The sequence below is a fragment of the Globicephala melas genome, chromosome 6, assembly GCF_963455315.2.
Source record: "Globicephala melas chromosome 6, mGloMel1.2, whole genome shotgun sequence".
NCBI classification, from domain to species: Eukaryota; Metazoa; Chordata; class Mammalia; order Artiodactyla; family Delphinidae; genus Globicephala; species Globicephala melas.
In genome coordinates this window covers 45,038,631-45,066,295 of record NC_083319.1, presented here as the reverse complement: position 1 = coordinate 45,066,295, position 27,665 = coordinate 45,038,631, and the positions used below count along the sequence as shown (strand labels likewise).

General features: G+C 39.6%; 1 protein-coding gene across 4 annotated transcripts in view; it reads right to left on the bottom strand.

Annotated features, from left to right (window-relative positions):
- Positions 1-10,375: 10,375 nt before the first annotated feature.
- The window catches only part of NMRK1 (nicotinamide riboside kinase 1), a 34,829-nt gene continuing 17,539 nt past the window's right edge, over positions 10,376-27,665 (bottom strand). For 3 of the 4 annotated variants that reach the window (XM_060300838.1, XM_030876989.2, XM_030876988.2), the window contains 6 exons: positions 27,538-27,586; positions 20,628-20,775; positions 20,476-20,547; positions 19,756-19,862; positions 17,419-17,502; positions 10,376-13,209 (listed from right to left, as the gene is read on the bottom strand). In XM_060300838.1, the coding sequence (XP_060156821.1) occupies positions 13,190-13,209; positions 17,419-17,502; positions 19,756-19,862; positions 20,476-20,547; positions 20,628-20,775; positions 27,538-27,586 (480 nt within the window). In that variant the 3' untranslated portion in view covers positions 10,376-13,189. The remainder of the gene's footprint in view (positions 13,210-17,418; positions 17,503-19,755; positions 19,863-20,475; positions 20,548-20,627; positions 20,776-27,537; positions 27,587-27,665) is intronic. The other variant, XM_030876991.2, reaches the window with a different exon arrangement.

Below are 27,665 nucleotides of genomic sequence, written 5' to 3'. Positions count from 1 at the left end.
AATTGCCAAGACATGCAAACTACCTAAATGTCCTTCAACGATGAATGGATAAAGAAGATGTGGTACACATATACATATAAATAAGAATTCTGAAATTCTTATTTATAACTGTCAGCTGTTTAAAAAATAAAAGCTTATTTATATAATCTTAGTAATTAGGACTATTCAATTGGGAGTACTAATTACACATAGGCACAGGGAAGAGAAAAGAGCGAAGAGGAAAGATGAAAAGTACATGAGGTAAAGCTATCTCTTGATGGGGGATGGGACTCACATTAGCATTCAGGCAAAGACATTCATCTTCCCTTCTAGCTTTCCTTCTCTGGTCACTAGATCAGAGGATGGATTCCTCATTTTAGGAAGCTAGAGAGATTCAATGATTTGGTGGATAGAATACAGAGACTGTGAGAATTACTGAAGGAGTAAAGTCTAGAATGGAAAAAGAAAGCTGAGTAACAGCTCCTAATTTAAAAAATATTGATTACTGGATTGATGGAGCATGAATTGGAGTCATACTTGAATGTCTTGTCACTAACCTTCCACTGCTACAAATTTTAGACATTTTCTCTAAGTAACTAATATTTAAATAATGAATAAAAATAAATTTAAATAATAACAAATATTTAATGAACACACATTCTGTGCCAGATTACTATGTTAAATGTAAAGCATTTGCATGGGTTAAAAATGTAATCTTCACAGCAAATTTATAAAGTAAATTGATCATTATCATTATCTCTATTTTATGAACAAGGTAACTAAGCCTCAACATAGATAATAACTTGCTTGAGATCACAGAGCTAGATTTGATTCTGCTCTATGTGATGGACACCAAGCCCTGGTTTTCACTGCCACATTATACTCTTTTCCAAATAAATAATCTCTTAGATTTCTTATAGCTCAGTGACAATGCTCTGGCCTGAAAAACCAGGATTTTTATTGCTAAAGGAGGGGCAGTGGGAAATTGGGAGGCTTTCTCTGCCACATTCAATAAATCAGCACAGTTTTTCCTCTACTGTTGGAACAGATCACTGTTTCTTCAGCTGAGCACCAGATGAAGTAACTAGCTTGCATTTAGGGGGTGTATTTTCTAAAGAGTGAACCACATTTAGCATTGTGGGATGCTCATACTATATGTGTATGTGAGGCACTAGTGGGAGATCGTATAAATTCATGTCTTATCCCGTGGTACCTGCCAACATACATTCATTTTCTGTCTTTCTGCCTCTCTTTCTCCCTTTCCTCCTTCCAGCTATCCCTCTCTCCCTCTCTACTAAGCTTCTATAGTTACTTGGAATTTGTTGTAATAGCATATGATTTTTCTTCTGGTCTCTTTTTCTTTTTTTTAATATTTATTTGGTTGCACCGGGTCTTAGTTGTGGCACATGGGCTCCTTAGTTGCAGCAGGCAGGCTCCTTAGTTGTGGCTCACCGGCTCCTTAGTTGTGGCATGCGAACTCTTAGTTGCAGCATTCATGTGGGATCTAGTTCCCTGACCAGGGATCGAACCCTGGTCCCCTGCAATAGGAGAGTGCAGTCTTAACCACTGCACCACCAGAGAAGTCCCTCTGGTCTCTTTTTTATCTACCTTTTGAAATAATTTTTCACTTTATAAAAGTTACAAGAGTGGTACAGAGAGTTTTCGTATTCCCTCCACCCAGCTTCCTCTCATGTTAACATCTTGCTCAATCACAGTACAATGATCAAAACTAAGAAGTTGGTACAGTAGCATTAACTACAGAATTTATATGAATGTAATCAGTTTTTCCACTTACGTCCTTCCACTGGTCCAGAATCCAATCCAGGATGTAGCATTGCATTTACTCATCATGCCTCCGTTGTCTTCTCCAGTTTGTCACAGCTCCTCAGTCTTTCTTTTCCTTTCATCATCTTGACACTTTGGAAAAGTACTGATCATTTTTTTTGTAAAATGGCCCTCAATTGGGCTTATCTCATGTTTAGATTGAGGCTATGCATTTTTGGCAAGAATACCGCAGATGTGATGAGCCCTTCCCAGTGCACCATGTTGGGGAGTACATGATGTAAATGGCATGTTTTTAATCAAGGGAGTGGCCTGATAAAATCTACAATTTTGAAAGATAACTCTGACAGTGAGGTGCAGAGTAAACAGGAGTGAAGGAAGGTTGTTGTCAAGATACCAATTAAGGGGCGGTTGTCATAGAATAGGCAGGGTATGAAGGTAGTCTGAACAAAGGCTGTGGCTGTAGGGATGGGGGTGAAAGTCTGAATATGAGATTCCCAAAGTAAAATGAATAGGATCTGGGGAGTTGTTTCCATGAGTGAAATGAGGTGACAGAGGAACTGAGGATAATTACTAGGATATTAGGATATCAGATAGATGGTTGACTCCATTATCAATTGGTGGCCAAGATCTTTGTAATTCACATTCCCTAATAAGATTTTTTAAAAAAATAATATGCTGGTGTGTGGCTGCAATAAGATGTTGTTTGCATGTTTCTGACAAAAAGATACAGAAAGAGGGGAAGAAAGAGATCTTCGGCCATTTATTTACTCCTGTTTTCAAGTTTCAGGTTTGGAAATTCAGCGTCTTTGTTCTGTATCTATGAGTGAGAGAGAAGTCAGCATCTCATCACAGCCCTCATTTTCACTGGGTAAAAGGGACTTTTCATACATACTTGACAATATTTATGGAATAGTGCATGAAAGAGTTAGTATGTTTGAGTCAGGGGCAAGGGAGACAACAGAATGTGATGAAAGCCACTGAAAATTGTCTCATGGCCAGAAGTATTTCAAATAAACTGGCTCTGGTCTTAACCTGGAACAGTGAAGCCAAGATGGAAATTCAAGATGAAAGCAGTGAAGTTTAACCTTTCTTGCTCATTTCTATGTTAGAGATAGAAGAGAGGAAGAAACCTCGGATTTTCCTGATGTTGGAGAAACCTACCTGAGCTTCCACTGACCTAAAAGCTGACCTCAGTGCATCATGGCGGGAAGAAGGGAGTTTAGCTGATTTGAAGCCAATGGATTATAATTGCATGTTAAACATTCATACTTCCCAATAAAACAGAGGTTTTTAACTGGGCTGCACATAAGGTTTTTAACTGAGCTGCACATAAGGTTTATCTGCAGAGCTTTAAAAAACTACAGATGCCCAAGACCCATCCCAAGGGATTCTGGTACGGAAGGCATATTATTCAGAATTTCTTTGACTGAAAACAGCAAAAGAGCAACTCAAATCAGCCTCAGCCACAATTTGGAGTGAGTTGTGAATTATTATCTAAGGCTGCATAACAAATTAACCAACTCAAACCTTAGCAGCTTAAAACACACCTTGTACAGTTTCTGTTGATCAACATTTGGGGGCTGGCCTAGCTGGGGGTTCTGCCTCAGGGTCTTCCACGAAGTTGAAATCAAGGTGTCAACTGGGCTTCAGTCATCCGAAGGCTTGACTGGGGTTGGAGGACCCACTTCCAAGGTGGCTCCGTTACATGGCTGGCAAACCATTTTGCCACGCAGGTTTTTTGCACAGGGCTGCTTGAGTCTTCTCACAATTTATTGCCTGGTTTTCCCCAGATCAAGCAATCCGAGAGAACAAGGCTGAAGCAGCTTGATACGATTTTATGGCTCGGATGAAGGTGTCTTTGAGTAGGAAGAGGGGCATCATCACAGGTGGGATGTCTATTGTCGCAAAGACTGAGGACCATCCTAGAGCAAACATACCATATGTTCCAACACACCCATTCATTGTTTATAGGGTGAAAGTGATTAAAATGAGTATCAAGGGAAGGCTTGAAGGGGAAAGTATAATAATTTTAAAAACCTCAAGGGTTATGACTCACCTCTAACTGTGGTAATAGACTTAGATCTGTCTCAATAAGCCTTTAACATTTGCAGATCCCTTTAGAGTTTCTCGGATGATTTCATAACATCTTATTTGATCTTAAGAACAATGTTAGGTTTGTAGGCTGGCATCAGGAGGATTGGGACTGAAAGACAGAGCTAATAATAGTGAACACCCACCAGATGCCAGGCATTTGACTAGATACTTCATATTCATAAACTTTTTAACCAAATGCCATGAGGTCAATATTAGTAATTTCAATTTTGAAGGAGGCTTAGCTTCCTTGGGCTCAGAGAAGTTAAATGACATGCCCACAGGGCTTCCCTGGTGGCGCAGTGGTTGGGAGTCCGCCTGCTGATGCAGGGGACGCAGGTTCGTGCCCCAGTCCGGGAAGATCCCACATGCCGCGGAGCGGTTGGGCCCATGAGCCATGGCCGCTGAGCCTGCGCGTCTGGAGCCTGTGCTCCACAACGGGAGAGGCCACAACAGTGAGAGGCCCGCGTACAGCAAAAAAAAAAAAAAAAAAAAAAAAAATTACATGCCCATAGCCGAGCATTGGAGCCAGAAGGGGAACCCAGATTTTCCTTCTCACAGTCCTACATGCTTTCCACTTGGCTGCTTCCCTTTCCAGCATAACAACCGCTGCTGCTACTTTCTCCACATGCTACACCTTTGACTTAACCTTCATCTTATGGTAGCATGGGACTCCCCAAAAGACAGAGGACTCAATAATTGCAGGCTGGTGCAGGGGTGGTGGTGGTGGGATGAATTGGGAGATTGGGATTGACATATATACACTAATATGTATAAAATGGATAACTAATAAGAACCTGCTGTATAAAAATAAATTAAATTAAATTCAAAAAAAAAAAATTGCAGGCCCAGACTTATAGTACCCTAAGAATGGTGTTTTTTGGGTTTTGTTCTCCCTTGTTATTTTGGTGACCACTTCATTACAAGCCTATTGGAATGAAAAAAGAAAGGCAGAGAAAAAAATATATTGAACAAGAAAAGATACCTAGTTTGCAGTTTATACTGAAAAAATCCAATTCTCTAGGAACGTCTACCTTTGTTTGATTTTTATTAAAAATCTGTCTCCAAAGCAGACAACCTGAGTGGCCACAAGTAACATCTTGGCATCTCATTTTCCCTTGTTGTCAAGTTGGGTAATACTTCTTAAGGTTGGCCTAACTTTCATGGGTGTGGAAGGATAGGTGGCATGAAAGATAAGATGTACTTTGTGTTCCTACACGTGTTTGAGTGAAATAAATGATTTTCAAGAGGTAAACGTCATCTCTATTACTAACGGCCTCAAACTTCTAACTGTTCTTCTAACTTATAAATATGCAGTTACACCTCCATGTTGTTTGTGGCTTAGTAAAAGCAATGTGCAATAGTATGACCTGAGATAATCCAAAATAGATGTTAAGTCTCCCACCAAATAAATCTGCTATTTTTAGCAGCTGTAGGCTAGCTAGGCAATATGGCCTCCATCCAATATTGTCAGGCTAATCATAGCACCTTTTCTGAGCTCTGTACAACCTTTGCTTCAGTAAGGACCACATCAAAACAGAGGTCTGCAGGTTCTCTCCTCTTACATACCCTATATATCCTGGCTTACAGGATACTCAGCCAGTCATATCTTCAATGAAGTCTTATCCCTTAACCCCCTCATTCCAGTCCTACCAGTCGGGTACTCAAGCATTCCTGTTATTATGGTAGAGTACAGTAGTTAAGAGCATGAAATTGGAAATCAAATTTGGATTTGGCTCTGCTACTACTTGTACGGCCTTGAGTAAGTTACTTTACCTCTTTGTGTCTCAGTTTCTTCATCTGAAAAACAATACTATCTTCTAGTAGGATTTAATGCGTATTAAATGAGATCATATATGTAGGGAGTTTAGAATGATGCCAGGTATATGGTAAGCACTCTACAGGTGAGACCTATTTTTATTATTGCATGTATTTTTCATAAAGCTAAGTTACCTCCTAAAAATTTGAAGACTCAGGAAACTGATTGTTTAACCAGTGGGTCAAATAAACATTTATATGCTGCCTACTGTAATTAGTATTATTGGACTAGACAGAGAAGACATGAAGATCAGCATAGACCTAAACAAAGTAGCTTTAAGTGTTGATGTCATGAATCCCTGATGCCTTTCTGCCTTATTCTACCACATCCCCCATTTTTAAAACAGCGAAAGGGACAAAAAGTGATTACCAGGGGAAGCAAGTTCCAACAGAGTCTCCTGCTGGGTCTTTTACAGGGTTGGGGGAGAAAGAGGGGGGGTGCAGGGAGAGAGAGGGAGAAGGTGCATAGCAACTCACTCACAAAGATAAGTGCAAGAAGTGTGTTGAACATGGAGTCTTGAGTTGAGTTGCTACAGATTCCAGGTCTCCTCTGTCAGCCTCCTATTCTGTTGACATCTGTGATATTATAATAAAGTGAGCATGGAATGGTCCAAAGTTAGAAGGCTACTCTGATTGGTCCTTGGATTTTTAACTACGAAGGCCTTTCATAGTGTATAAATGGGGTGGCCAAGAGCTGCAGAGGTATAGTTGCAAGCTAAGCACAATGACAACAGCAAGCCGAGTCCCAGAGTTTCAGGACTAGCCTCATAATACAGAGTAGCACAGTGATTCACTATTTGGGGTCATAAAGTCTTGGGTTCCAAACCTGGTTCCAACAAATGTTAGCAGTGTGACTCTGGGTAGTTACTTTATCTTTCAAAGCCTGAGATTTATACAGTTGTTATGAGAATTAAATAAAGTAATGCATGTAAGGTACTGTCAAAACATACTTCCCAAAAAGTTAAAAACATGACTCTCATACAAATATAAAGTGAGCACGCGTCAAAGATTCATTTCACATGTAAATGAGAGAACTGACAAGATGGTTTAAAGAAAACTGGAGAGAGCAAAGTATTTACAGTGGCTAAAGAAAAAGGCTTGAAAAAGCTGGCTAATTTAGATACAAAACTGGTTAATGTACAGGGCAATAAAACTGTAACTTTTGGGGTTGTCTTCTTTACCAGATAAATAATTTGCATCTCTAGTGAACAAATTTCATTTTCATCACAATCAGCAGTTGTTCTCAAGTGGAGGTAATTTCTCTTTCCAGGGGACATTTGGCAATGGCTGAAGACATTTTTGGTTGTTATAGCTGGGGGGTGAGGGTATGTGTGAGTGCTACTGGCATCTAGCGGGTAGAGAACAGGCGTGGTCCTAAACATCCTTCAACGTACATGACAGCCCTCCCCCCCCCCCGCAAAAAATAATTTTCCAGCCTCCAATCCCAATAGTGCTGAGGTTGAGAAACCTGTGTATCAAGTTCTACAAGTTAACATCTACTCTTATGAAATTTAAAATATCCTAATCAAGAGAAAATAGCAAGTCAAACAAAGATACACACTCCCAGAGAACTGGCTAAGGTGGGTTGGCTAGAAAATGCTTAGATAACTCTGAAAGGACATGCAGTAGCCCTTTTGCCTATTTCCCAGTTTTGGAAAGTTTTCTTGACAATACTTGACACCATACCTGAAACATGGTAGGTGTTCAGTAAAGGTTAGTTATTTCTATAAATTTATAGGCCACTAGATAGAAGTCCAAATGCCCATACAGTAAAATAAATACCATACTTTGACAGAAGCATCGTCATTGTTGGAAATCTTTTCCCTGTTGGATTTTTTCATCATGGTCACTTTGAAGTTTTAAGAAAGTCCTCCAATATAACCTTCAGACTTACAGATGATAGATCTATTAAAAAAGATAAGTCATGTTTAAAAACTTTCCTGAAAGCCTCATTCAAAAAACTGAGCCCCTCCTCCTGCATGAAAAACTTATTGTCAAATTGAGAATATCCAAGATATCCTTAGGAAGTCCATTTAAAGTCTGCTATAGAAAGGATACTAAGGTAAAGATCATAGAATTGCAGATCATGGCCCTTTTTATTGGCCAAAATGTGTATGTGTGTTTTTTGGGTTTTTTTGACATTTTAAAAATTGAAGCATAATTGATGTACAATAGTATATTAGATTCAGGTGTACAACATAGTGATTCAATATTTATATACATTACAAAATGGTAACCACAATAAGCCTAGTTACTGTCTGTCACCATACAAATTTATTACAATATTATTGACTGTATTCCTTATGCCATACATGACAAAGGTAAAAAAAGAAGAAAAAGCAGCCACGCAATTGCCCAAGTTTGTCTTGTATAAATCAGTTGAAAAGTATATCCAGTGGTTGTATCTATCAGTCTGAGTCCAAAGGAAGAGGTTTTATTCCCCCCCCCAACCCCTTCCCCCCTTATTAATGACAGCCAGATCTTGTTGGAGAAGGCACTGCCATGGCTCACTGAGTGTCAAGGAAGCAGCTGTGGTGAAATGCTGGCAAAACTTGCTGGAAATATATCCCCTGGAATTTTGGGGAAATCCACCCTCTAGGGTGCCATGGCAAAGCTGTTCCCCAGCAGATGTCTCACCAGAGACACTCTGCTGCATTGCCAACCCACAGGAACCTAAAAGCAAAATCCATTTCCTGCAACGGCTCTCCAGTGCCCTCTATTGACAATGCTTAACATTGTTCCACTCGGCAAAGGAAAACTATCTAGAAGGCCCAGATTCATTTTCACAGAAAAAGCAAAAAGGCAGCATTTGGAGCTAAGAGTGAATAAAATCAATAACTGATGCAAGAGTTATTCTGTAATATTTTTAGGAGCCGACAGTACTGATAATTTCAGTCTGGTAGTGTCTGAATAACAGCCAGTTTGGGCCCTCCTGGGCCCGCAAGGTGCTTATTTGCCCACTATAGAGCAGTAATTCCTCCTGGGCCCTGAGTAGGCAATATCGACATCACCTGGGACCTTGTTAGAAATGCAGATTCTAGCACCCTACCCCAAATTAACTGAACCAGAAACTCTGGGATTGGGGACCAGCAATCTCTTTTAATAAGCCCTGCAAAGGATTCTGGTGCATGCTAAGGTTTGAGAACCACTGTTATAACAGTAAGTTCTAGGAACTTGCTGTGCAGGCACAAAGAGGAGAGTCAATAAGGATTTATCTGTATGAGTTTTAGTCTCAATTTATTTATTTATTTATTTGGCTGCTTTGGGTCTTAGTTGCTGTGCGGGCTTTCTCTAGTTGCAGCGAGGGGGGGCTACTTGTTGTTGCGGTGCACGGGCTTCTCATTGCAGTGGCTTCTCTTTGCTGTGGAGCATAGGCTCTAGGCACACAGGCTTCAGTAGTTGTGGCACATGAGCTTAGTTGCTCCGCGGCATGTGGGATCTTCCTGGACCACGGCTTGAACCCGTGTCCCCTGCACTGGCAGGCATATTCTTAACCACTGCGCCACCAGGGACGTCCTTAGTCTCAATTTTTAATCTTGAAGAACACAACCTAACTTCTCTGGGATCTGGAAGCTAGCATGGAAAATAATATTTTAATCTCTACTTTTACATTGATGATGTGTTTCTGGACTCGTGGGCATGAATGCATCAGCTATGTTCACTTTGGTAAGAAATTCTGTTTTTGATGTTCTCTTATCTGCAGGTCAGGCTACCTTGATGCAGGCCCCAAAGCTGCTATTGCAATTTTCATCTGTTTCTGTGAGTACACAGAAGTGGAGAGTAATGCCCATTCTACATTTTCCATACCCTTGCTTTTCCCTAGGTCTCCACCATGACTGCAGTTACTAGAAGAAGAGCTAGAGCCACAAACCTAAGGTCAGCATAGCAGACAGTGGCATGGAGCTCACATTAGCTCACCACTGCTCCTCGCCCCTCAGATAACCTCATGAGTTGGCTCGCGTCCTTGACAAAGCTCCAACAGCCCAGAACAGAAAGCTTCATTTTCCCGACATAGCCTTTGCCTTTCCAATTTGCTCCCTTTGAAGGAAAGATGGTGAGATGTATGCTAGCAAGATATTTTTCTGCCGTTTTTCACTTTAAAATGAAAAATATGCGTGTGCGTGTTCATGTGGTGTAGGGATTATGTCCTGTCCCTGGTCCTGCCAATAACTAGCTGCATGGGGTTGGGCAGGTCACCAACTCTGGCTCTAATTTCTACACATAAATATAGAGCATTAGACAAGCTGATACTCCTCCAACAGTTTATGATTCTATGCACTACCACAAGCGTATCCTTAAAAGGTAACTTGGTGGGCTTGAATCTCACCCTTTACTGTAACAGTCTGTGCATGAGGCCCTCTTCTAAATTCCCTCCTCTGGGTTTAACACTAAGCACAATGAAACCTTCCTACAGCAAATTCATCCTAAAGGGATTGAGGTTATTTATACATAGAAGGTGAAGTCTTCAGCAGATTTGCTCCTTTTCAATAAATAAAGAGCATGTGTCTTTCTAAACAGATATCTATCCCATTAACTGCTTTGATAAGAGTAACTAAATGTGAAAGCATACACTGGAAATGAAGCACTAGTATTCTTTATTTCAAATTCCTGATTTATTTCTCACTCATAGTAGTAAGCAAAAATGTTTACTTCTTCCCCGTTTGAACGTTTACTTTTTTTTTTTTTTTTCAGTACGCGGGCCTCTCACTGTTGTGGTCTCTCCCATTGCAGAGCACAGGCTCCAGGCGCGCAGGCTCAGCTGCCATGGCTCACGGGCCCAGCCGCTCCACGGCATGTGGGATCTTCCCGGACCGGGGCACGAACCAGTGTCCCCTGAAGCGGCAGGCGGACTCTCAACCACTGTACCACCAGGGAAGCCCTGATCGTTTACATTTTTAATGTTTGTTAAAGTGTGTTTTTTTTTTCTCAAGATAAAGAGTCTTTCTCTGACCTGTTTTCACATGCTGAAATGGGGGGAAATGACCGTCAAGTATGATGCTTCTCAATCAACAATCGCCCTCTGTGGGGGATGGTATTTCAGAAATTCTTGGAAAAAATAAAGTTTGAAAAGTCATATCTAGACTTTTACACTAAAAAAAAAAAACAACCTCTTGTTTTGATAACACAAATTACATCTATCTAAGCTTGCTAAAATCAGAGCCAGGGAGGATAAGCAGAGAAAAGGTTGTGCTAATACTTGGTGTTGCTTACCTATTTTCTCCTCCTTCCTTAGTAAAAGCTTTTTCTTTCCCGTGGCAACATCCCCAGACAATGAAACACAATGAGCTCAAACCTCTCAGAACGCCTCTTCCCAGCCTCTCTTTCAGTGAGAAGTGGCCATGGAGGCAGTTCTGGCTGTTGGGGTCACTGCTGGGTGACTCTGGAAGGCCTGCGGCTGGCTGTGCGTCCTCTACCCAGCTTCCTGCCTTTATAATTGACAATGTGCGGGGAGCTTCTGCTGCCTTCCTGTGACCTCCTGGGGTAGCTCCGAAGGCAAGGATGAAAGACCCTGGCTTTTCCATAACACTTTCAAGGTGCTAAATTTCAGAAAAACAGGTCTTCAATATGTAATATTTGGGACTTACCCTAAAATGTTATTTATAGTTTATCTGAAATTCAAATTTAACTGTATGCCCTCTAATTTTCTTTTTGTTTTTTTCCCCCTAAATCTGACAATGCTAACCCTAACCCTAACTCTAACTCTAACCCATAATTCTTGGTTATGTAAAAATAATAAACCCCAATAAGCTAGTATTAGTCAAGTAACACGTTGCTTGCATGTGAACTCATTCCTGACATAGTAGTAATTTATAACAAGTACCCAACGTTTATTGTGTTCATTATGTGCCAGACACTGTGCTAGTTAGCAGGGGTGTGTTTGTAATTAAGTCACAGAGGTAGGTCCTGCCTTCAAGCAGCTTGCAGTCTAGCTGGAGAGACAGCCACTAAATGAGTGATTCTGTAAGCAGCAGTATAACTACAATTGTGATTAACGCTTTGAAGGAAAAGTAGAACTTTGAGAGCACCTATGAGGGCGGGGCAAGGAGGAGGGAATCCTCTGAGAAGCAGCATCTTCTGAAGGAGGAGGAGTTAGCAGACTAATTGGAGGGAAGGGTTGCAGAAGTTTGCTCTAAGTATCGGGAGCAGCACATGAGCCCGCTGTGAAGCAGGAAGGGTCCTGGTAAGTTTGAGGAGAGGAGGTCCCAATGGCTGAACAGCAGTGGGTTGAGTGACTGGAAATGAGGGTAGAGAGGCACTCATAAGCTAGATCAGGGAATGTCTTGGGGGCCATATGAAGGATTGTGAACTTTATCCTTACTCTCCACTAAACCCACACTAAGCACTGTTGATATGCCCTTCTTATAAAGAGGAAGTATAGACTTTAAATGGTTTGATCAAAGACATATAGCTATTAAAAGGATGAACTTAATTTGGGCCCAGATTTTTTTTTTTTCAGTGTGTGTGACCAAAAAACCCCCTAGTCATGGGTGAGTGTAAGCTAGTTACAAATTTCTAAGTTCTGAGTGCTGATCAGATGAGTCTGTAGAGAATGTTTAAAGTTAATGTAAGAATATATTTTATATTTGTAAGGACTGAGAGGGTGTGAGCAATCTATCTATTATTAATAAATAACAAGTTGATCACTAATTTAACTTCCAGCATTGAATGAGGCCTCAAAGAAATGATATGATTATACAGATCTCCCGTTGTGTTTTTCAATGAAAGCTCCCCTGTATTACATATCACTGAAGTAACTGTAACTTATTTCTGCTATTTTAGACCAACGGTTTGACAAAAACAAAATAAAACATGCACATAAAAACCTTATTTGTAACAAAGTCTCAACATAAGTGACACAAATGATTCAGTGGTTTCAGACGCATATAAAAAAAACAGTAACAGCGGCAACAAGGACAAAACACAAAACACAAAAAAGGCAAATTGTTGATTATTCAATATGATTACCAATATTACTACTCCTGGTAATCCCTTTATTTGCAGGAGGTGGGCATTGGTATGGGATGGTAACCAATATTTTTAAAAAATTAAAAATAGAGAAATATCAAGAGTACATTGTATGTGAGGTAAATATTTTATAATTCTTGATATGATACACGCAACACATATAGATACATACACACAAACACACACATCAATAGATTACATATATACTGGATTGTGATCTATATCTTATTCCTTACTCCGGGTCCCATTCAGAAGAGTTTGACAATCACTGGTCTAGAGAAACTGACTCACTCTTTGTGAGCTATGCTGTGTCTTGTACTTCCTGGAGTGAGAACAAAGTTAAAGTAAATTCCTGTCCATTGTCATGGATAACTACTCACTTTTCCATGTGTTAAGGAAATCATGTGTGATAGAACAAACAGAGAAACAAATAAACAAAACAACAGGCTGTCATCATACCAAAGTACACATTGTATCTTGGTTAAGGTTCTTGCATAGCTTCCTTTGAATGTCCTAATTCACTCCAGGAAGGATTCAGTGCATTCCAACTCTACGCTGTCACTTGCAGACCTGGGGAATAATGATAAATAGAAAAGAAATTAATGGAGAATTCCAATAGTCATTTTATTAAATCTTCACACTAACATCTAAGGATGTTAAGATTACAGGGATTGTGGGGCAAGAAATGCTGGTTTTCTGTAAAGAACTAAATAGAGTCCAAGTCTCATTCATTTAATCCTTGTGTTAAATTTAAGCCTATTTTCAGCTATCAGATATCCAATATCATCTGCAATTGATATAATAATCCTTGACTTCAAAGAATGAAATAATTTGAGAACTAGAAGAAAAACACAAAAGGTGGCTGGTACAGTAGAATTCTTGTTTTGGAATGTTATCCTTGGTTTGAGGAAAGAAGTATTCTTACCGTCAATCTTTATTTTTTTAATATTTTTTATTTATTTAAAGTAAGGAAGTCTTGCTGAATACTTAGTGACTTTGGCTTAGAAACTCAGTGATAAGCCTACCGCATTCTTATTACATATCTCATGCTGGAAAAGCACACCTATTTTAGGATACTATTTAATCTTTGAAGCATGTAAAATATAAAAATGATGATACTCTTTGACCAAGCAAGTGCTACTTCTGAAAAATTTTAATTCAAGAAGAAGAAAACCAGTAATTTGTGCAGATATTTTTACCGCATGTTATTTGTCAATGTAAAAAGCTTTCTAACAACACAAAATATCCAACAATTGGGAAATGGTTCAATAATTTTGTTAATTTGGATATTATACTATATAATTATACTACTATTACTTTGTAACTGGAAACTATTTTAAATTCAATATAGAAAAATATCCCAAATTCATTTTATTAAATTTTTATTTTACAATGTTTGTTCCTTTGATTTGACATCTTTCTTCTGTAGTAAGATGTCACTGTCAGGTCTTATAATTTACTTTTAACGAGCAAAACAGAACTCAGCCTTGAATCCTTCAACTGGGAGAACTATTCAGTCTTATTCAGTTTCATTACATAATGGACTCTATAAAGCTTATTAAATATTAAATACTAATTTAAAAACAAAAGTAAGCATGGCAATTAACTATGTAAACCATGTAACCATATGAAAGACTGATGGGAATAGCAAAAACATGGGATATGTACTTATCAAAATGTTAACAGTGATGATTGGTGGGAATATAGGTGATTATTTTCTCTCTAAAAGATTAAAAATTTAAAAAAATTATTATGTTTTTATAATGAGATGAAAATAAACATTTTATTTAAAGGGAGTTTGAATGTTCCTGGTAGCTAGGGCTGCCTTGTCATAGGGAGAGTAGGTAATGATTAGATTTTGCCTCAAAGTCTGGATTTAAATAAGGATTAAACATATAACTTTATAAACTTACTCTCCTGGGTTATTTGTTTCATTAATAATTAAATTCAGTCTTTGTTGTTTGCCTTTCATTATTATTACTTAATCACAATTATGATTCTATATGCTTAGAATAGAAAATTAGTTAAACAGTTTATGAGATGCTATCAGAAGCTGGAGGTGTAGTCGACTGAAACATTGGAAAGGTCTCCTGGCTAGCTCAGACCCGTACTGAGGGTTAAACCAGGCTATGCTGAGGATCCCTCCAGGCTGGCTTTGGCAGGTGCTGTGGTTGAAAGAACTGGGAAATGTGATGTGTCATAAATAATGCAGTAACTTATTTATGCAACTGGAAAAAATGAACATAGATCTTGGAGGTAGGAAAAGCTGATCTTCTTTGGATTTTACGTCTTTTCTAACATTTTGCTATTATTTTTTTTTTCTTTTTAAGCTTTATGCAATATCTTGAACACAAGGAAGATAGCCTTACAAAGGAATACTTCCTTACAAGCCTCTAGGATGTAGGCAAGGAAAGAGGAGGGTGTCACACACATAGAAATGTACTTTGCTGTGGGCTTTCAGCCCTCATCAAAACATGCCAGCTATTCTTGGGCCTTGGACCAGATAGCACAAGCTGGTACTTGGTATGGAATTAGGTGCAATTTGCCTGAGCTACACGATCAAGGCTCCTTCATTTTTTTATAAATAAATAAATAAATAAATTTATTTAGTTGCGGCGAGTGGGGGCTACTCTTTGTTGCGGTGCGCGGGCTTCTTATTGCGGTGGCTTCTCTTGTCGCGCAGCACGGGCCCTAGGCGCGCGGTCTTCAGCAGTTGTGGCATGAGGGCTCTAGAGTGCAGGCTCACTTGCGGCTCAGGGGCTTAGTTGAGGCTCACGGGCTTAGTTGCTCCGCGGCATGTGGGATCTTCCCAGAACGGGGATCGAACCCACGACCCCTGCACTGGCAGGCGGATTCTTAACCACTGTGCTACCAGGGAAGTCCCGAGGCTCCTTTACTTTTATCAGCAGGTGGATCATAAGGGCAAACTTCAGCCTGTGACTTGGTCATTAAAGGAAAATTGGACCCAAGCATTAGCCATTATTGAGAGGATGGAAAGGTACAGATGTCCAACTGCTGAAACACCCAATAAGTATCTTATCAAGGTCAGCAAGGAAGCCAATAACTCTCAGAGAAGTGGCTCTGGCTCAGGTGCTATCGTTTACAAAGGCTGAGCCCCTGTCTTCACCCTACACTCTGTATCCACTTATGCTGGTGCCTGAGCTTCATCATGGGAGGCCTATCAGAGTAACAGATGGCAGGGGTGAGCAGGCATACCTGAGCAGGCAAGGATTTTTTTTTTTTTTTAAACATCTTTATTGGAGTATAATTGCTTTACAATGGTGTGTTAGTTTTTGCTTTATAACAAAGTGAATCAGCTCCTGGCAAGGATTTTAAGTTCCACTTAAAGGAAGAAATTTTAATATGGTCCTGAAATTTCTTTAAATAGGTTCATGTCTACAGGAAGGGCTGATCCTGAAATTGGGAATGTGTCAGGATCAATGAGCTGCCTGGCTGGGCTTAGACTGCTAGTCAGATAGGAATTTACTGAGGGCATAGGAAATCTAATTCTTATTGAGAGATTTTGAGATTTGGACTGGGGGATTTGTTTCTCACCAAAAGAGCATGTAATATTCTTCACTGCCAGACTGGCTCATACGTCATCTCTTGAGCCAGCTGATGACTGCATTTTGTATGTTAGCCATGAAAACCCTTTTAGTTCAAACAGTTCCAATGAAACAGCTAGATCTATAGTTTTGTTTTCCCAGCACACTTTGTCATCTTTCTTCTTCTGGTTTCTACCTCCTGTCCTGCTTTCCCTTGGGGAATTTCTCCCCTTAAGTCAGGAGGTCTTAGGAGAGGTACTCAATTATAAGATGAGTACATGATCCAGTCCTAGCCAATCAGAATAAACCATCTCCTCAGGCACAGTGACTGGTTTAGCAAAAGTCATGTGACCCAAGCAGGACCAATCAAAATCTTTCCTGGGACTTTTCCACTGGGCTAAAATGCTTTAAAAAATGTTCAAAATAAAGAATTTTAAACATATGCAAAACGAGTGAGAATAATATATAGACCCCCTGTACTCAACACCCAGCTTCAACATTTATCAACTCATAGACAATCTTGAAAAAGAATAAACTGTCTTTTTACTGGGGCTGTTGGACCTAGGAGGATGGTGTGGCCAAAAGACATCATATCTGTCAGTGGAGACAGACTGACTTCAAAATATACCCAAACAGAAAATGAAATTGAGGCAAAACCATGAGGACCCCATATGAGCTCCTTAATACAGCTGAGCCTGAAGCCACTGCCACTCCTGTACTTTATTTCTGCTTAAGCCAGATTTAGGAGGATTTCTGTCACTTGCAAAATGTATTGCCTGATATGAAAACCTTGAAGAAACAGTAAGTAATTAAAAAAAATTTTTGTTTATTTTGGGAATAGAATTTATGAAAAATCTTTAGGAGGAATAAATGAGAAAGGGAACTTTATACATATTAAAAGAAGATCACCAGCATTTTAACTTCACTAGACTCAAAGGATAATTTCAGTCCCATTGAAATAACAGCCATCTACTAAAAATTTTAAACTAAATAACATAAATATCATTAAGAGATATAACAAAGGGTGAATATTTTCACCCTTAAAAAAAACCTCACAAAGTAATCAAGTCCCTAGACCCATTCAGAGTGTCTGATTCTGTACTATCTTCAAAGCAATGCATGAATAGATACAATCACTCCTACATTAGCTGTCTGGTATACCATTCTTGGGTATGTAATGAACTATTTCTCCTGGCTGCTCCTTCACAATCCACTTTGATTGGACAATACTTACAATTTTGCTTTGCTAGTTCTTGCATTAGGTCTTCATACACTTGTGAAAAGAGGTCCTCTTCAGATTTTGTTCCATCTAGGTAAACTGAGAAGGGGGAAAAGAGAGCAGTTTAAATGCTAACAGGCTTATTAATACAGGATGCTTACTCTGGCACTTGGCATCTCTTGAGAACACCAATAGGTTTAATCAAAGAACCCAGGAACATAACTTAAAAAGAAATTAATAGCCATTAAAGAGAGAAGTATATCACAGCCAGGTACAACGGGTAAGAAATTTTGATTTACTGCAGAGAAAATTCAAACTAGCTGATGTGAAAATTTAAAAAGAAAGAAACAGAGTTAAGTGGCACTGTGCATATGGTACTTTAGGAGCACTGAAGAGGTCCCCCCTTCTCAAAACAATCATTTATGGAATTCCCCGGCAGTCCACTGGTTAGGACTCCAGGTTCAATCCTGGTCCAGGAACTAAGCTCCCACAAGCTGCACAGCATGGCAAAAAAAAAAAAAAGAAAGAAAGAAAGAAAAAGAAACCACTTAAGGGAGTAGTTCTTGAGCTTACTTATACATCAGGATCACCTGTGAGGCTTCTTAAACCATGCAGGGGGTCTGAGTTCACATGTGTACTGAATCTGAATTCTCCAGGCCCATGAGATATATATTTTTAACAAAACTGGCATAGTCAGTTTGGGATAAAAAGCAGAAGTTATGTAGGTTAAAGGAAAGAAAGGGCCTTCTAGTCAGAAAACTGCAGAGGTTAGGGAGGTAGGAGGAACTTTGCCTGTTAAGGAAAAGATGCTCAGTTTGGAAAGGCTAGAATGTGGGGAGGCAGGAACAGTATAGAGATGAGATTTTAGAGCTGTGCCTTAGTCTTTAGTGGCCTTGAGGTCTGGCTGTTTGGATTTTATACTGAAGGGCTGGAGACTCTCTGAAGGTATTTAAGCAAGGTAGGAGCATGGTTGGATTTGCATTTTAGATGGAGAGAGAGAGGGGTAGTAAGAAGACATCCCTGCAACCAATGGTCCATGTTGGGAGTGGTGTGGCCAGAATGTCATGAGAGGCTCTGTGGATGGGGAAGAGGGGTTGAACTGGACTGAAGAAGGGATCATAACAGCTGCCAGATCATGGGGAGGCCCTGTGTGCTTTCTGTAGCTACCAAAGAGGCCACGAGGCTTCTCACAATATGCGCAACTCCCTTTATTCTGAAAAGATACGTCAGTTTTGATTGCTCTACCCCATCCAAAACCCTTCTCTCTCCAGCCTCCTGCATCTTCTCCATGTGGTACTCTATATCCCAAGGATCTGTTCTTGGCCCAGGTCCATAGATCCAGATATTTATTTCTAAATCACTGCTTTAAGTCCCTCAGGCATCTCAACTTCATTATGTGCGAAACAGACTCGCATTCCTCCTTACAAATCTGCGACTCCTTCACTTTTTCCTGTTTTCTGAAATAATGCCTGCCAATTCCTGAGCTGTTGTCCTTGCCACCTCAGTGGCCTGGACCCTCCATGTCTATCCTATCACGCAGTTCTTCTGAGTACATATGTCCAATATTGCACCCTCTACATCTACCCTTCACATAGCCAGAGGGATCTTACTAAAACAAAAATTTTATATCTACCATATCCTTGTATAAAGCCTCTCTGTACAGGGCTTCCCACTTTCCTTAGGATAATGACCTAAGTCCTTAACTGATCTATGGCCTTGCAGGGTTTGGACCCTTCCTGTATCAGCAACATCATCTCTTGCCTTGGCTTTCTCTACCACAATCTTCCTTCTGGTGCCCCTTGGTCTTTTCATGTACCATACCCACCATCTGGGGTGACCTTCTATCTCCCCAAGTTACCTCCCTTTGTCCAGTTATATCTATCATCTGGTTTAAATATGGCTTCCTCAAGGAAGCCTTCCCGGATTGCTGAGACTTGTGCGGTCCCCCTGAAGCTCAGTGTCCCAGTACTCAGCACAGCTAAAAAGGATAATCTTGTGCGTCATCCATTTAACATCCATTTTCCTGATAGAATGCTGGTTCATAAGAGTAGAGACTGAGTCTGCCTTATTTCCCTTGATATCACCAGGGTAGTGCCTTGTACATGGAAGGCATTCAATCAATATTTGCTGAATGAATGACCATCTAGAAGTTGACAAACTTTCACAAGAGCCACAGAGAAACAGAAGGCAGGAGAGCCAGTGTGGAAAAGGGGGAGCCCAGAGCGTTCTAGCTTAAAGTGTCCTTTTATAATCTAATATATGAGAAAAATGCCTTCTAAAGTCCTTTCTTTTGTGTACTTTGAGGCAATGACAAGTAAAAAGGCTTCCGCGGAGGGAAGAAAAGGCACTTACCGATTTCCCATGAGATGTTCTCCATTTCTTTCCTGTGCTTTAGATACATGGGCCACACATGGCCCTCAAAGTACCCTGGGGTGTCTGGAGGCTCGTAGATCCTTGTACTATCAAAATACGTAGGAAACTTTACGTTGACATAAACACAATTGATAAAGTAAAATGATGGACAACGGGGAAATCACTCAGAGACTGTCTAAACAGGATTACGACTACACTTTTTAGACTCAATGCCAGTTACAAAGACAACACCCAATGGATTTAGTCCCCTGATCTAAAAAATGAACTCTAATTCACTACCATTCATAATTATTTCCCCCCTCTAGTGATTTATAAAAGAATTGAAAGACAAATGTTAATGTAAATAATGATAGAGATACTGAGATGTTGTCGTAAGCTTTAAACTAATCGGTGTTCTCTGTGGCTGTAGCAGAATACAGGCCCCCTAATTTAAAACCATAATCAACATGGGATTGCTTCATATGAGGATTTAGGAAAGATAAGCCAAAGAGCTTGTACAAGAGCCTTTTCTTAGAAAAGTAATTTGCATTACTCCATGTGGGTGACCATTTATGGAAAAAGGTCTTGCTCTTTGTATGAAGAATTGAGGCTTCTCTTGCTTGAAAAATGACATACACATTGCTCAATAATGCTGTTTCCTTGTTTTTCCTAAAGTTTGTCTTTTGAATTACAATCCACAAAGGCAATTTCAAAACTTACCTCCTCCTCCTCCTACATTCTTCATACGGAATGGTCAGAAAATAGCTTCTATTCCATATAGTGTCAAGGGGCCTAAATTAACAGCATATTTAGTGCACAAAGTTTTTTTTTCCCATTCATTCAGAGTCAATATTAGAGTGGGGAATGCTTACTTGTAATTATAGAGAAGGAAACCTTCGATAATTAAGATGGGAATTTCCTCAGTGTTTCCCCTGTCTCTTGATGCCAGAGGGTGTGCTGCACTTTCCATCCAGTGGGAAATGGCGGACATCATTTCCTCCATGTTAAGTGCTTCAAGCACTTCAAACAAACACAAAAATATGAAATCAATACAACAAAATTTTACGCTGTGGCTTTTTATGATGAGTACAGCCAGTGGTCTATAAATATATAAAATAACACTATTTTATTTACCCTTCAAAACACCTAATTAGGGACTTTCCTGGTGGTCCAGTGGTTAAGAATCTGCCTTCCAATGCAGGGGACACGGGTTCGATCCCTGGTCTGGGAACTAAGATCCCACATGCTGCGGGGCAACTGAGTCTGAGCGCTCTAGAGACTGCGCGCCACAACCAGATAGCTAACGTGGCGCAACTACTGAGTCCACGTGCTCTAACTAGAGAGGAGCCCACATGCCACAACTAGAGAGAAGCCCACGCACCACAATGCAGAGCCTGTGCACCGCAACTAAGAGCCTGTGCGCCGCAGCTAAGACTAAAAAAACACCAAATTAACAAATGCTTTAGACAAAAAATATAAACTCTAATATTGATAAAGTAGTATGCTTGATATATTTTCATTCTGGAAAATTTTATTTATCTGTTTATTTATTTTTGGCTGCATTGGGTCTTTGTTGCTGCACGTGGGCTTTCACTAGCTGCTGCGAGCAGGGACTACTCTGTTGTGGTGCGTGGGCGTCTCATCACAGTGGCTTCTGTTGTTGCGGAGCACGGGCTCTAGGCGTGCAGGCTTCAGTAGTTGTGGCTCTTGGGCTCTAGAGCGCAGGCTCAGTAGTTGTGGCGCACAGACTTAGTTGCTCCGCAGCATGTGGGATCTTCCCGGACCAGGGCTCAAACCTGCGTCCCCTGCATTGGCAGGCAGATTCTTAACCACTGCACCACCAGGAAACTCCTGGAAAATTTTAAACATATACAAAAGTAGAGCGTAGAGTACAATGAACTCCCATGTCCCCATTACCAGCTTTGACAATTATAAACTCATTGCTTTATTTATAACTTCTATTCCCCCTTGACTATATAAAAGTTTAACATTTTTGGATAACAAAATATTTATAAATTAGTTTGAAAGATATGACACACTGGTGAAAATACCTGCAATGTATTTGGCAAAGAATGGATATCTTTAATATATAAAGAGCTCTTACAGATAAATAAGAGGAGGAAAATCATTAAAAGAATTTACAAAGGATACAAGTATGTCACATTCAAATTCTAAAATGTGCATACTTTTAGAGTTTACAGTTGTTAATGCTAGAAAAGTACCCTATAACAGTGATTCTCAAAGCATGTTATCTACACTAGCAGCATCAGCATCATCTGAGAACTTATTAGAAATGCAAATTCTCAGCCCCACTCCAGAATGACTGAACTGAGCCATCTGTTCTTAAAGGTTTTTTAGTGGAAGGTTTTAAAATTATGAATTAATTCATTTAAAAGATATAGAGCTATTAAGATTTTCTCTTTTTTTCTGGTGTTTGTTTTGATTAATTTGCATTTGGTAAGACTGTCAATTTCATTTAAGCTTTCAAATTTATTTGCATAAAATTCTTCATAATATCCTCATCTTTTTAATGTTTGCAGGATTTGTAGTGATATTAACCTTTTTGGTTTTGATATATGTAATTTGTGCCTTCTCTATTTTTTTATTGATCGGTCTTATTTAATTTTTTTGAGGATCACTCAGATTCTTCAATCTGTAGGTTTATGTCTTATGCCAAATTTGAGATGTTTTACATCATTACTTATCTGAATACTTTTTCAGTACCACTCCTCCTCTCCTTCTGAGCTTCCAATGATATAAATGTTAGATCTTTCATTATTGTCCCACATTTCTGTTCTTTTTTTTTTTTTTTTTTTGCCTGCTTTGTGTCTTCATTGCTGCATGTGGGCTTTCTCTGGTTGTGGCAAGTGGGGGCTACTATTCATTGTGGTACACAGGATTCTTATTGTGGTAGCTTCTCTTGTTGCAGAGCACAGGCTCTAGGTGCATGGGCTTCAGTAGTTGCAGCATGCAGGCCCTAGAGTACGTGAGCTTCAGTAGTTGTGGCACATGGGCTCAGTAGTTGCAGCATGCAGGCCCTAGAGTACGTGAGCTTCAGTAGTTGTGGCACATGGGCTCAGTAGTTGCAGTGTGAGGGTTCTAGGGCATGTGGGCTTCAGTAGTTGTGACGTGTGGGCTCAACAGTTGTGGCTCGCAGGCTCTAGAGAGCAGGCTCAGTAGTTGTAGTACACGGACTTAGCTGCTCCACGGTATGTGGGACCTTCCCGAACCAAGGATTGAACCCTTGTAACCTGCACTGGCAGGTGGATTCTTAACCACTGCACCACCAGGGAAGTCCCTCTGTTCATTTCTTTTCAGTCTACTTTCTCTTGCTTGTTCAGATTGAATAATTTCTATTGTTCTGTCTTGAAGTTCACTGATTCTTTCCTCTGTCATATTTATACTGCTGTTACACCCATCCAGTGAGTTTTAAAATTTCAATTATTGTATCAGTTTTCAGTTCTAAAATTTCTATTTGGTTCTTTTTCACATCTTCTCTCTCTTTGTTAAGGCTTTCTAATTTTTCACTTGATTCAAGAATGGTCACAGGGCTTCCCTGGTGGTGCAGTGGTTGAGAGTCCACCTGCCGATGCATGGGACACGGGTTCGTGACCTGGTCTGGGAAGATCCCACATGCCGCGGAGCGGCTGGGCCCGTGAACCATGGCCGCTGAGCCTGTGCATCCAGAGCCTGTGCTCCGCAATGGGAGAGGCCACAACAGTGAGAGGCCCGCGTACCAGAAAAAAAAAAAAAAAAAAGAATGGTCACAAATGCTCACTGAAGCCTTTTTATGAATACTGCTTTAAAGTCCTTGTCAGAATTCCAGCATCTGTGTCCTCACAGTGTTAGTGTCTAATTGTCTTTTCTCATTCAAGTTGAAAGTTGCCTGGTTCTTAATATGACAAATGATTTTTAGTCTCATCCTGGAAATTTTGCTATGAGGCTCTGGATCCTAGTTAATCTTTTTTTTTGCAGGCAGTGTCCCTGTTTAGGTGTAGTGTGCAAGTCCAGGTGGGGTGGATGTTCAGCTGCCTGCTGGGCCTCACCAATACTGAGGTGGGGGGTGACTGTGGGGGGAAGAGAGGAAAGCATGCGGGTGTGGCTTCATTACAGCTCAGTGAGGATAGAAGTTCAGCTCTCAAGTGGGTCCTGCTGACAGTAGTTGACACTGCCTGGTTAAGGAAAGTGGAGTGCCAACTAGCACCACCTCACACTGCCTTATTCGGTCTCTTTGCTGCCAGGTAGGTGTGGAAGTTCAGCTCCGTTTGGCACCACTGATATGATCCCTATGATGATGTGGAAAGCCAACTCACCATACCTTGCTGGTGCTGATGGGTCTAAAAGTCTAGCCCTCCACTAGGCCCTGCTAACACCATGAGGGGAAGTTGGTTTTTCCTTTTGTTTGCCTACAGTAAGGTGGATATTAACAAATTAATTTTCTATTCTGTTAGGCCACCCTTTTTCTAGTCCTTTGACTATAGGGAACAGGTTTCTTGGGAATTTTGGGTTGTACCTATTGATGGTTCCATGTTGTACACTTCTCCATCACCAGTCACCTCCTTCCAGATATATAAGAGACAGACAAAAAACAAAAATCGAACAGGAAACTCACAGCTATGTCATTCCTCAAGATCCAAATCCCCCAGTCAGTCTTCTCTCTTCATCTTTCAGAGTTTTTCCTTTTTGTTGTATTCCATCCGTGGTTTTTAGTTATAAGAGGGAGGAATAGCAAGGAATGGGGCCAAGCCATCTTGGCTGGAACCAGACGTACCATCAGTTTTAATGTATTTCCACTATCATTCAGTTAAAAATATTTTCTAATTTTCATTGTGATTTATTCTGTGACCCATGGGATATACAGAAGTGTTTTGCTTCAGATCAAATGTGATGATGTCTGGAATTTGATTCAAAATAATATAGAAGGAGCAGGAGGGTGAGGGTATGGATGAAATATAATTGGCCAAGAGTTCATCATTTTAAAAACAGGATGGTGAATTCATGAGAGTTCATTATACTTTTCCGCCTTTCTTTGTATATGTTTAAAATTTTGCATAAGAAAAAGTTTTTAAGAATCAGACAAAAGGTACTGATTAATTTTCAAACGCTTGGGAATTTACTATTTACTCTTTTGCTATTGATTTCTAATTCAGTTCTCTGTGATTAGAAGATATCTCTATATTACTTCAATACCTTGAAATGTATTAGGACTTGTTCCATGTCCTTGTGTATGCCTTCCATTTTGGTTAATGTTCCATGCATTCTTGCAGAAAAAAATGTGTATTCTGCTGTTGTTGGGTACATGTTCTATATATGTCAGTTTGGTCAAGTTTGTTGTGTTGTTCAAATCTGTTAGACTCATAATTTTTGTGACTTTGTTCCATAAGTTACTGAGAAAATTGTATTAAAGTCTTCCACAATACTTATAGATTTGTCTATTTGTCCTCTTAGTTTTGTCAGTTTTTGCTTAATGTATTTTGAGGTCATTATTATTAAGTGCATACAAATTTTAGATTTTTTATATTCCAGTTGAATTGATTCATTGAGCTCTCTTTATCTCTAGTAATACTCTTTGCCTTAAATTTTACTTTGTCTGATATTAGTACAGTTATACTAATTTTCTTTCAGTAGGTATTTGCATGGTATATCTTTTTCTAGCCTTTTACTATTTACTTTTCTATATCCTAATGTTTAAATATATCTCTTATAAGGAGCTTATAGTTGACTTTTTAAAAAAATCCAGTCTGACAACTTTTGAGTATTTCATTTTAGTTAATTTAACTTAATATAGCTACTGATATGTTTGATTTAAGCTATCATTTTACTATCATCTTCTATTTTTCCACCATCCTTTGATATTTTAGTTCTGTTTTTTACTTCTTTTGCATTTATCAGGTATATTTTAATAATTCTACCTACTTATAAATGTGATAGCTATCTATTTTATTACTATTGTTATTATTTTAAAAAATATTTATTTCATTTATTTGCGGCAGGCTCCTTAGTTGCGGCAGGTGAGCTCCTTAGTTGTGGTGTGCAAACTCTTAGTTGAGGCATGCATGTGGGATCTATTTCCCTGAGCAGGGAACGAACCCGGGCCCCCTGTGTTGGAAGTGTGGGGTCTTAACCACTGTGCCACCAGGGAAGTACTGATAGCTATATACTTTAAAACTACTGTTTTGGTAGTTATCACAAAGATTTCAACATTACCTTGACTTACCTTAAATTTGTACATTTACCTAAAAGTTCAGGTTTCTCCTTAAGACAGATTCCTGGAAGTGGGACACCTGAACACATGGCATGAATATTTTACTGTCTTTAGGACATGTGCTCAACCTCCTTTCCAGAAAAGGTTTTTGTTTTATTTGGCCTATGCCATTACTAATTATTAATCTTTTAAAAATCTGTCTATTAGGTAAGTGAGGAAAAAATAAGTTATAATTCTTTGACTAGTTTTCTTTTTCAAATTTTAAAAAAAAATTTGGCCACACTGTGCAGTATGCAAGATCTTAGTTCCCCAACCAGGGATCGAACCCGGGCGCTGGCAGTGAAAGCACCAAGTCCTAATCACCGGACCGCCAGAGAATTTCCTTGACTACTTTTTTTTTTGCTGTTACGCAGGCCTCTCACCGTTGTGGCCTCTCCCGCCGCGGAGCACAGGCTCCGGATGCGCAGGCTCAGCGGCCATGGCTCACGGGCCCAGCTGCTCCGCAGCACGTGGGATCCTCCCGGACCGGGGCACGAACCTGTGTCCCCTGAATCGGCAGGCGGACTCTCAACCACTGCGCCACCAGGGAAGCCCCCCTTGACTACTTTTGAGGTTGACTTTTTATTGTACATTCATTAATCATATAACCTTTTGCTTCTGTGAATAACTATTCACATCATTGGACATTTTTCAATTGGGATATTAGTGTTTTTCTTATCAGTTTGTAAGAATTTATTTAGATTAGGAATAATTCTTCGTCAATTGTTGAAAACCGTTTTTCCTTGTTTAACTCTTACTTTGTAATAATCTTCCTTAATAACGTTTAGAAAAGGAGGAGAGAAGAAAAAAATATCCTAGCTGCAGCTCAAGACACAAGAATAGATAGCCAGTCAAGGATTTTGCCTCTTTTAAAACTATCATGTTTCTGTAAGAACTGATTACACAACATTTTTCCTCCAAGGTTATCAAAGTTAAAAATAAAGAACAAATTTTATGGCTCTTTAAGAGAGCTCTCTCTATTGCTAGTTTGCATAAGCACTCAATGATCATCTTGTTAATTATAAATGTTGATAAGACCATTAAATATAGTTTACTAGTATGACATTCCTTTGCAGGTCTATATAGATGTTTTTCTGATGGACTTTACTCCGCTGGCTTCAAAGCAGTGTTAGACTGGGCAAGAGGGTAAAGTGAATCCATCTAAAAAATATTCACTATTCTTTTTGAGCAGTGAAAAGACTCAGTACCTTGGTCACTGAGAAAGTAAGCTCAGAAGATAAAGAGCCCTAAAGTTCGCTACAAGCAAGAGGAGTAGACTAACAGAGACCCACCTTACACCACCTTCAAAAGAAAAATTTATTTTCCAATGTTTTCAGTTTTAACTATAAAAGTGGAGAAAAGGTTTCATTTATTTAAATAGCTGAACATAAATCAGAAACCCGTACAAAAGCATGCTTAAAGTACAGCAACATAATTTAAACTTATTTTGAGACTCTCTTCAGAGATAGCAAAGTTATTTGGGTTTGAAAAAGGAAACAAACATTATTGCATAATGTTTTGTAAGCTCATCTACTTACCATCATACTGAAGAAATCCATTTTCATCTGTCTCTATCTCAGACTCTGGCTGGAAAAATAATAAAGTACCCATAAAAATTGTGCAGTGCAGAAATAATGCAATCATAGAATGAAGAGTTGATAAACCT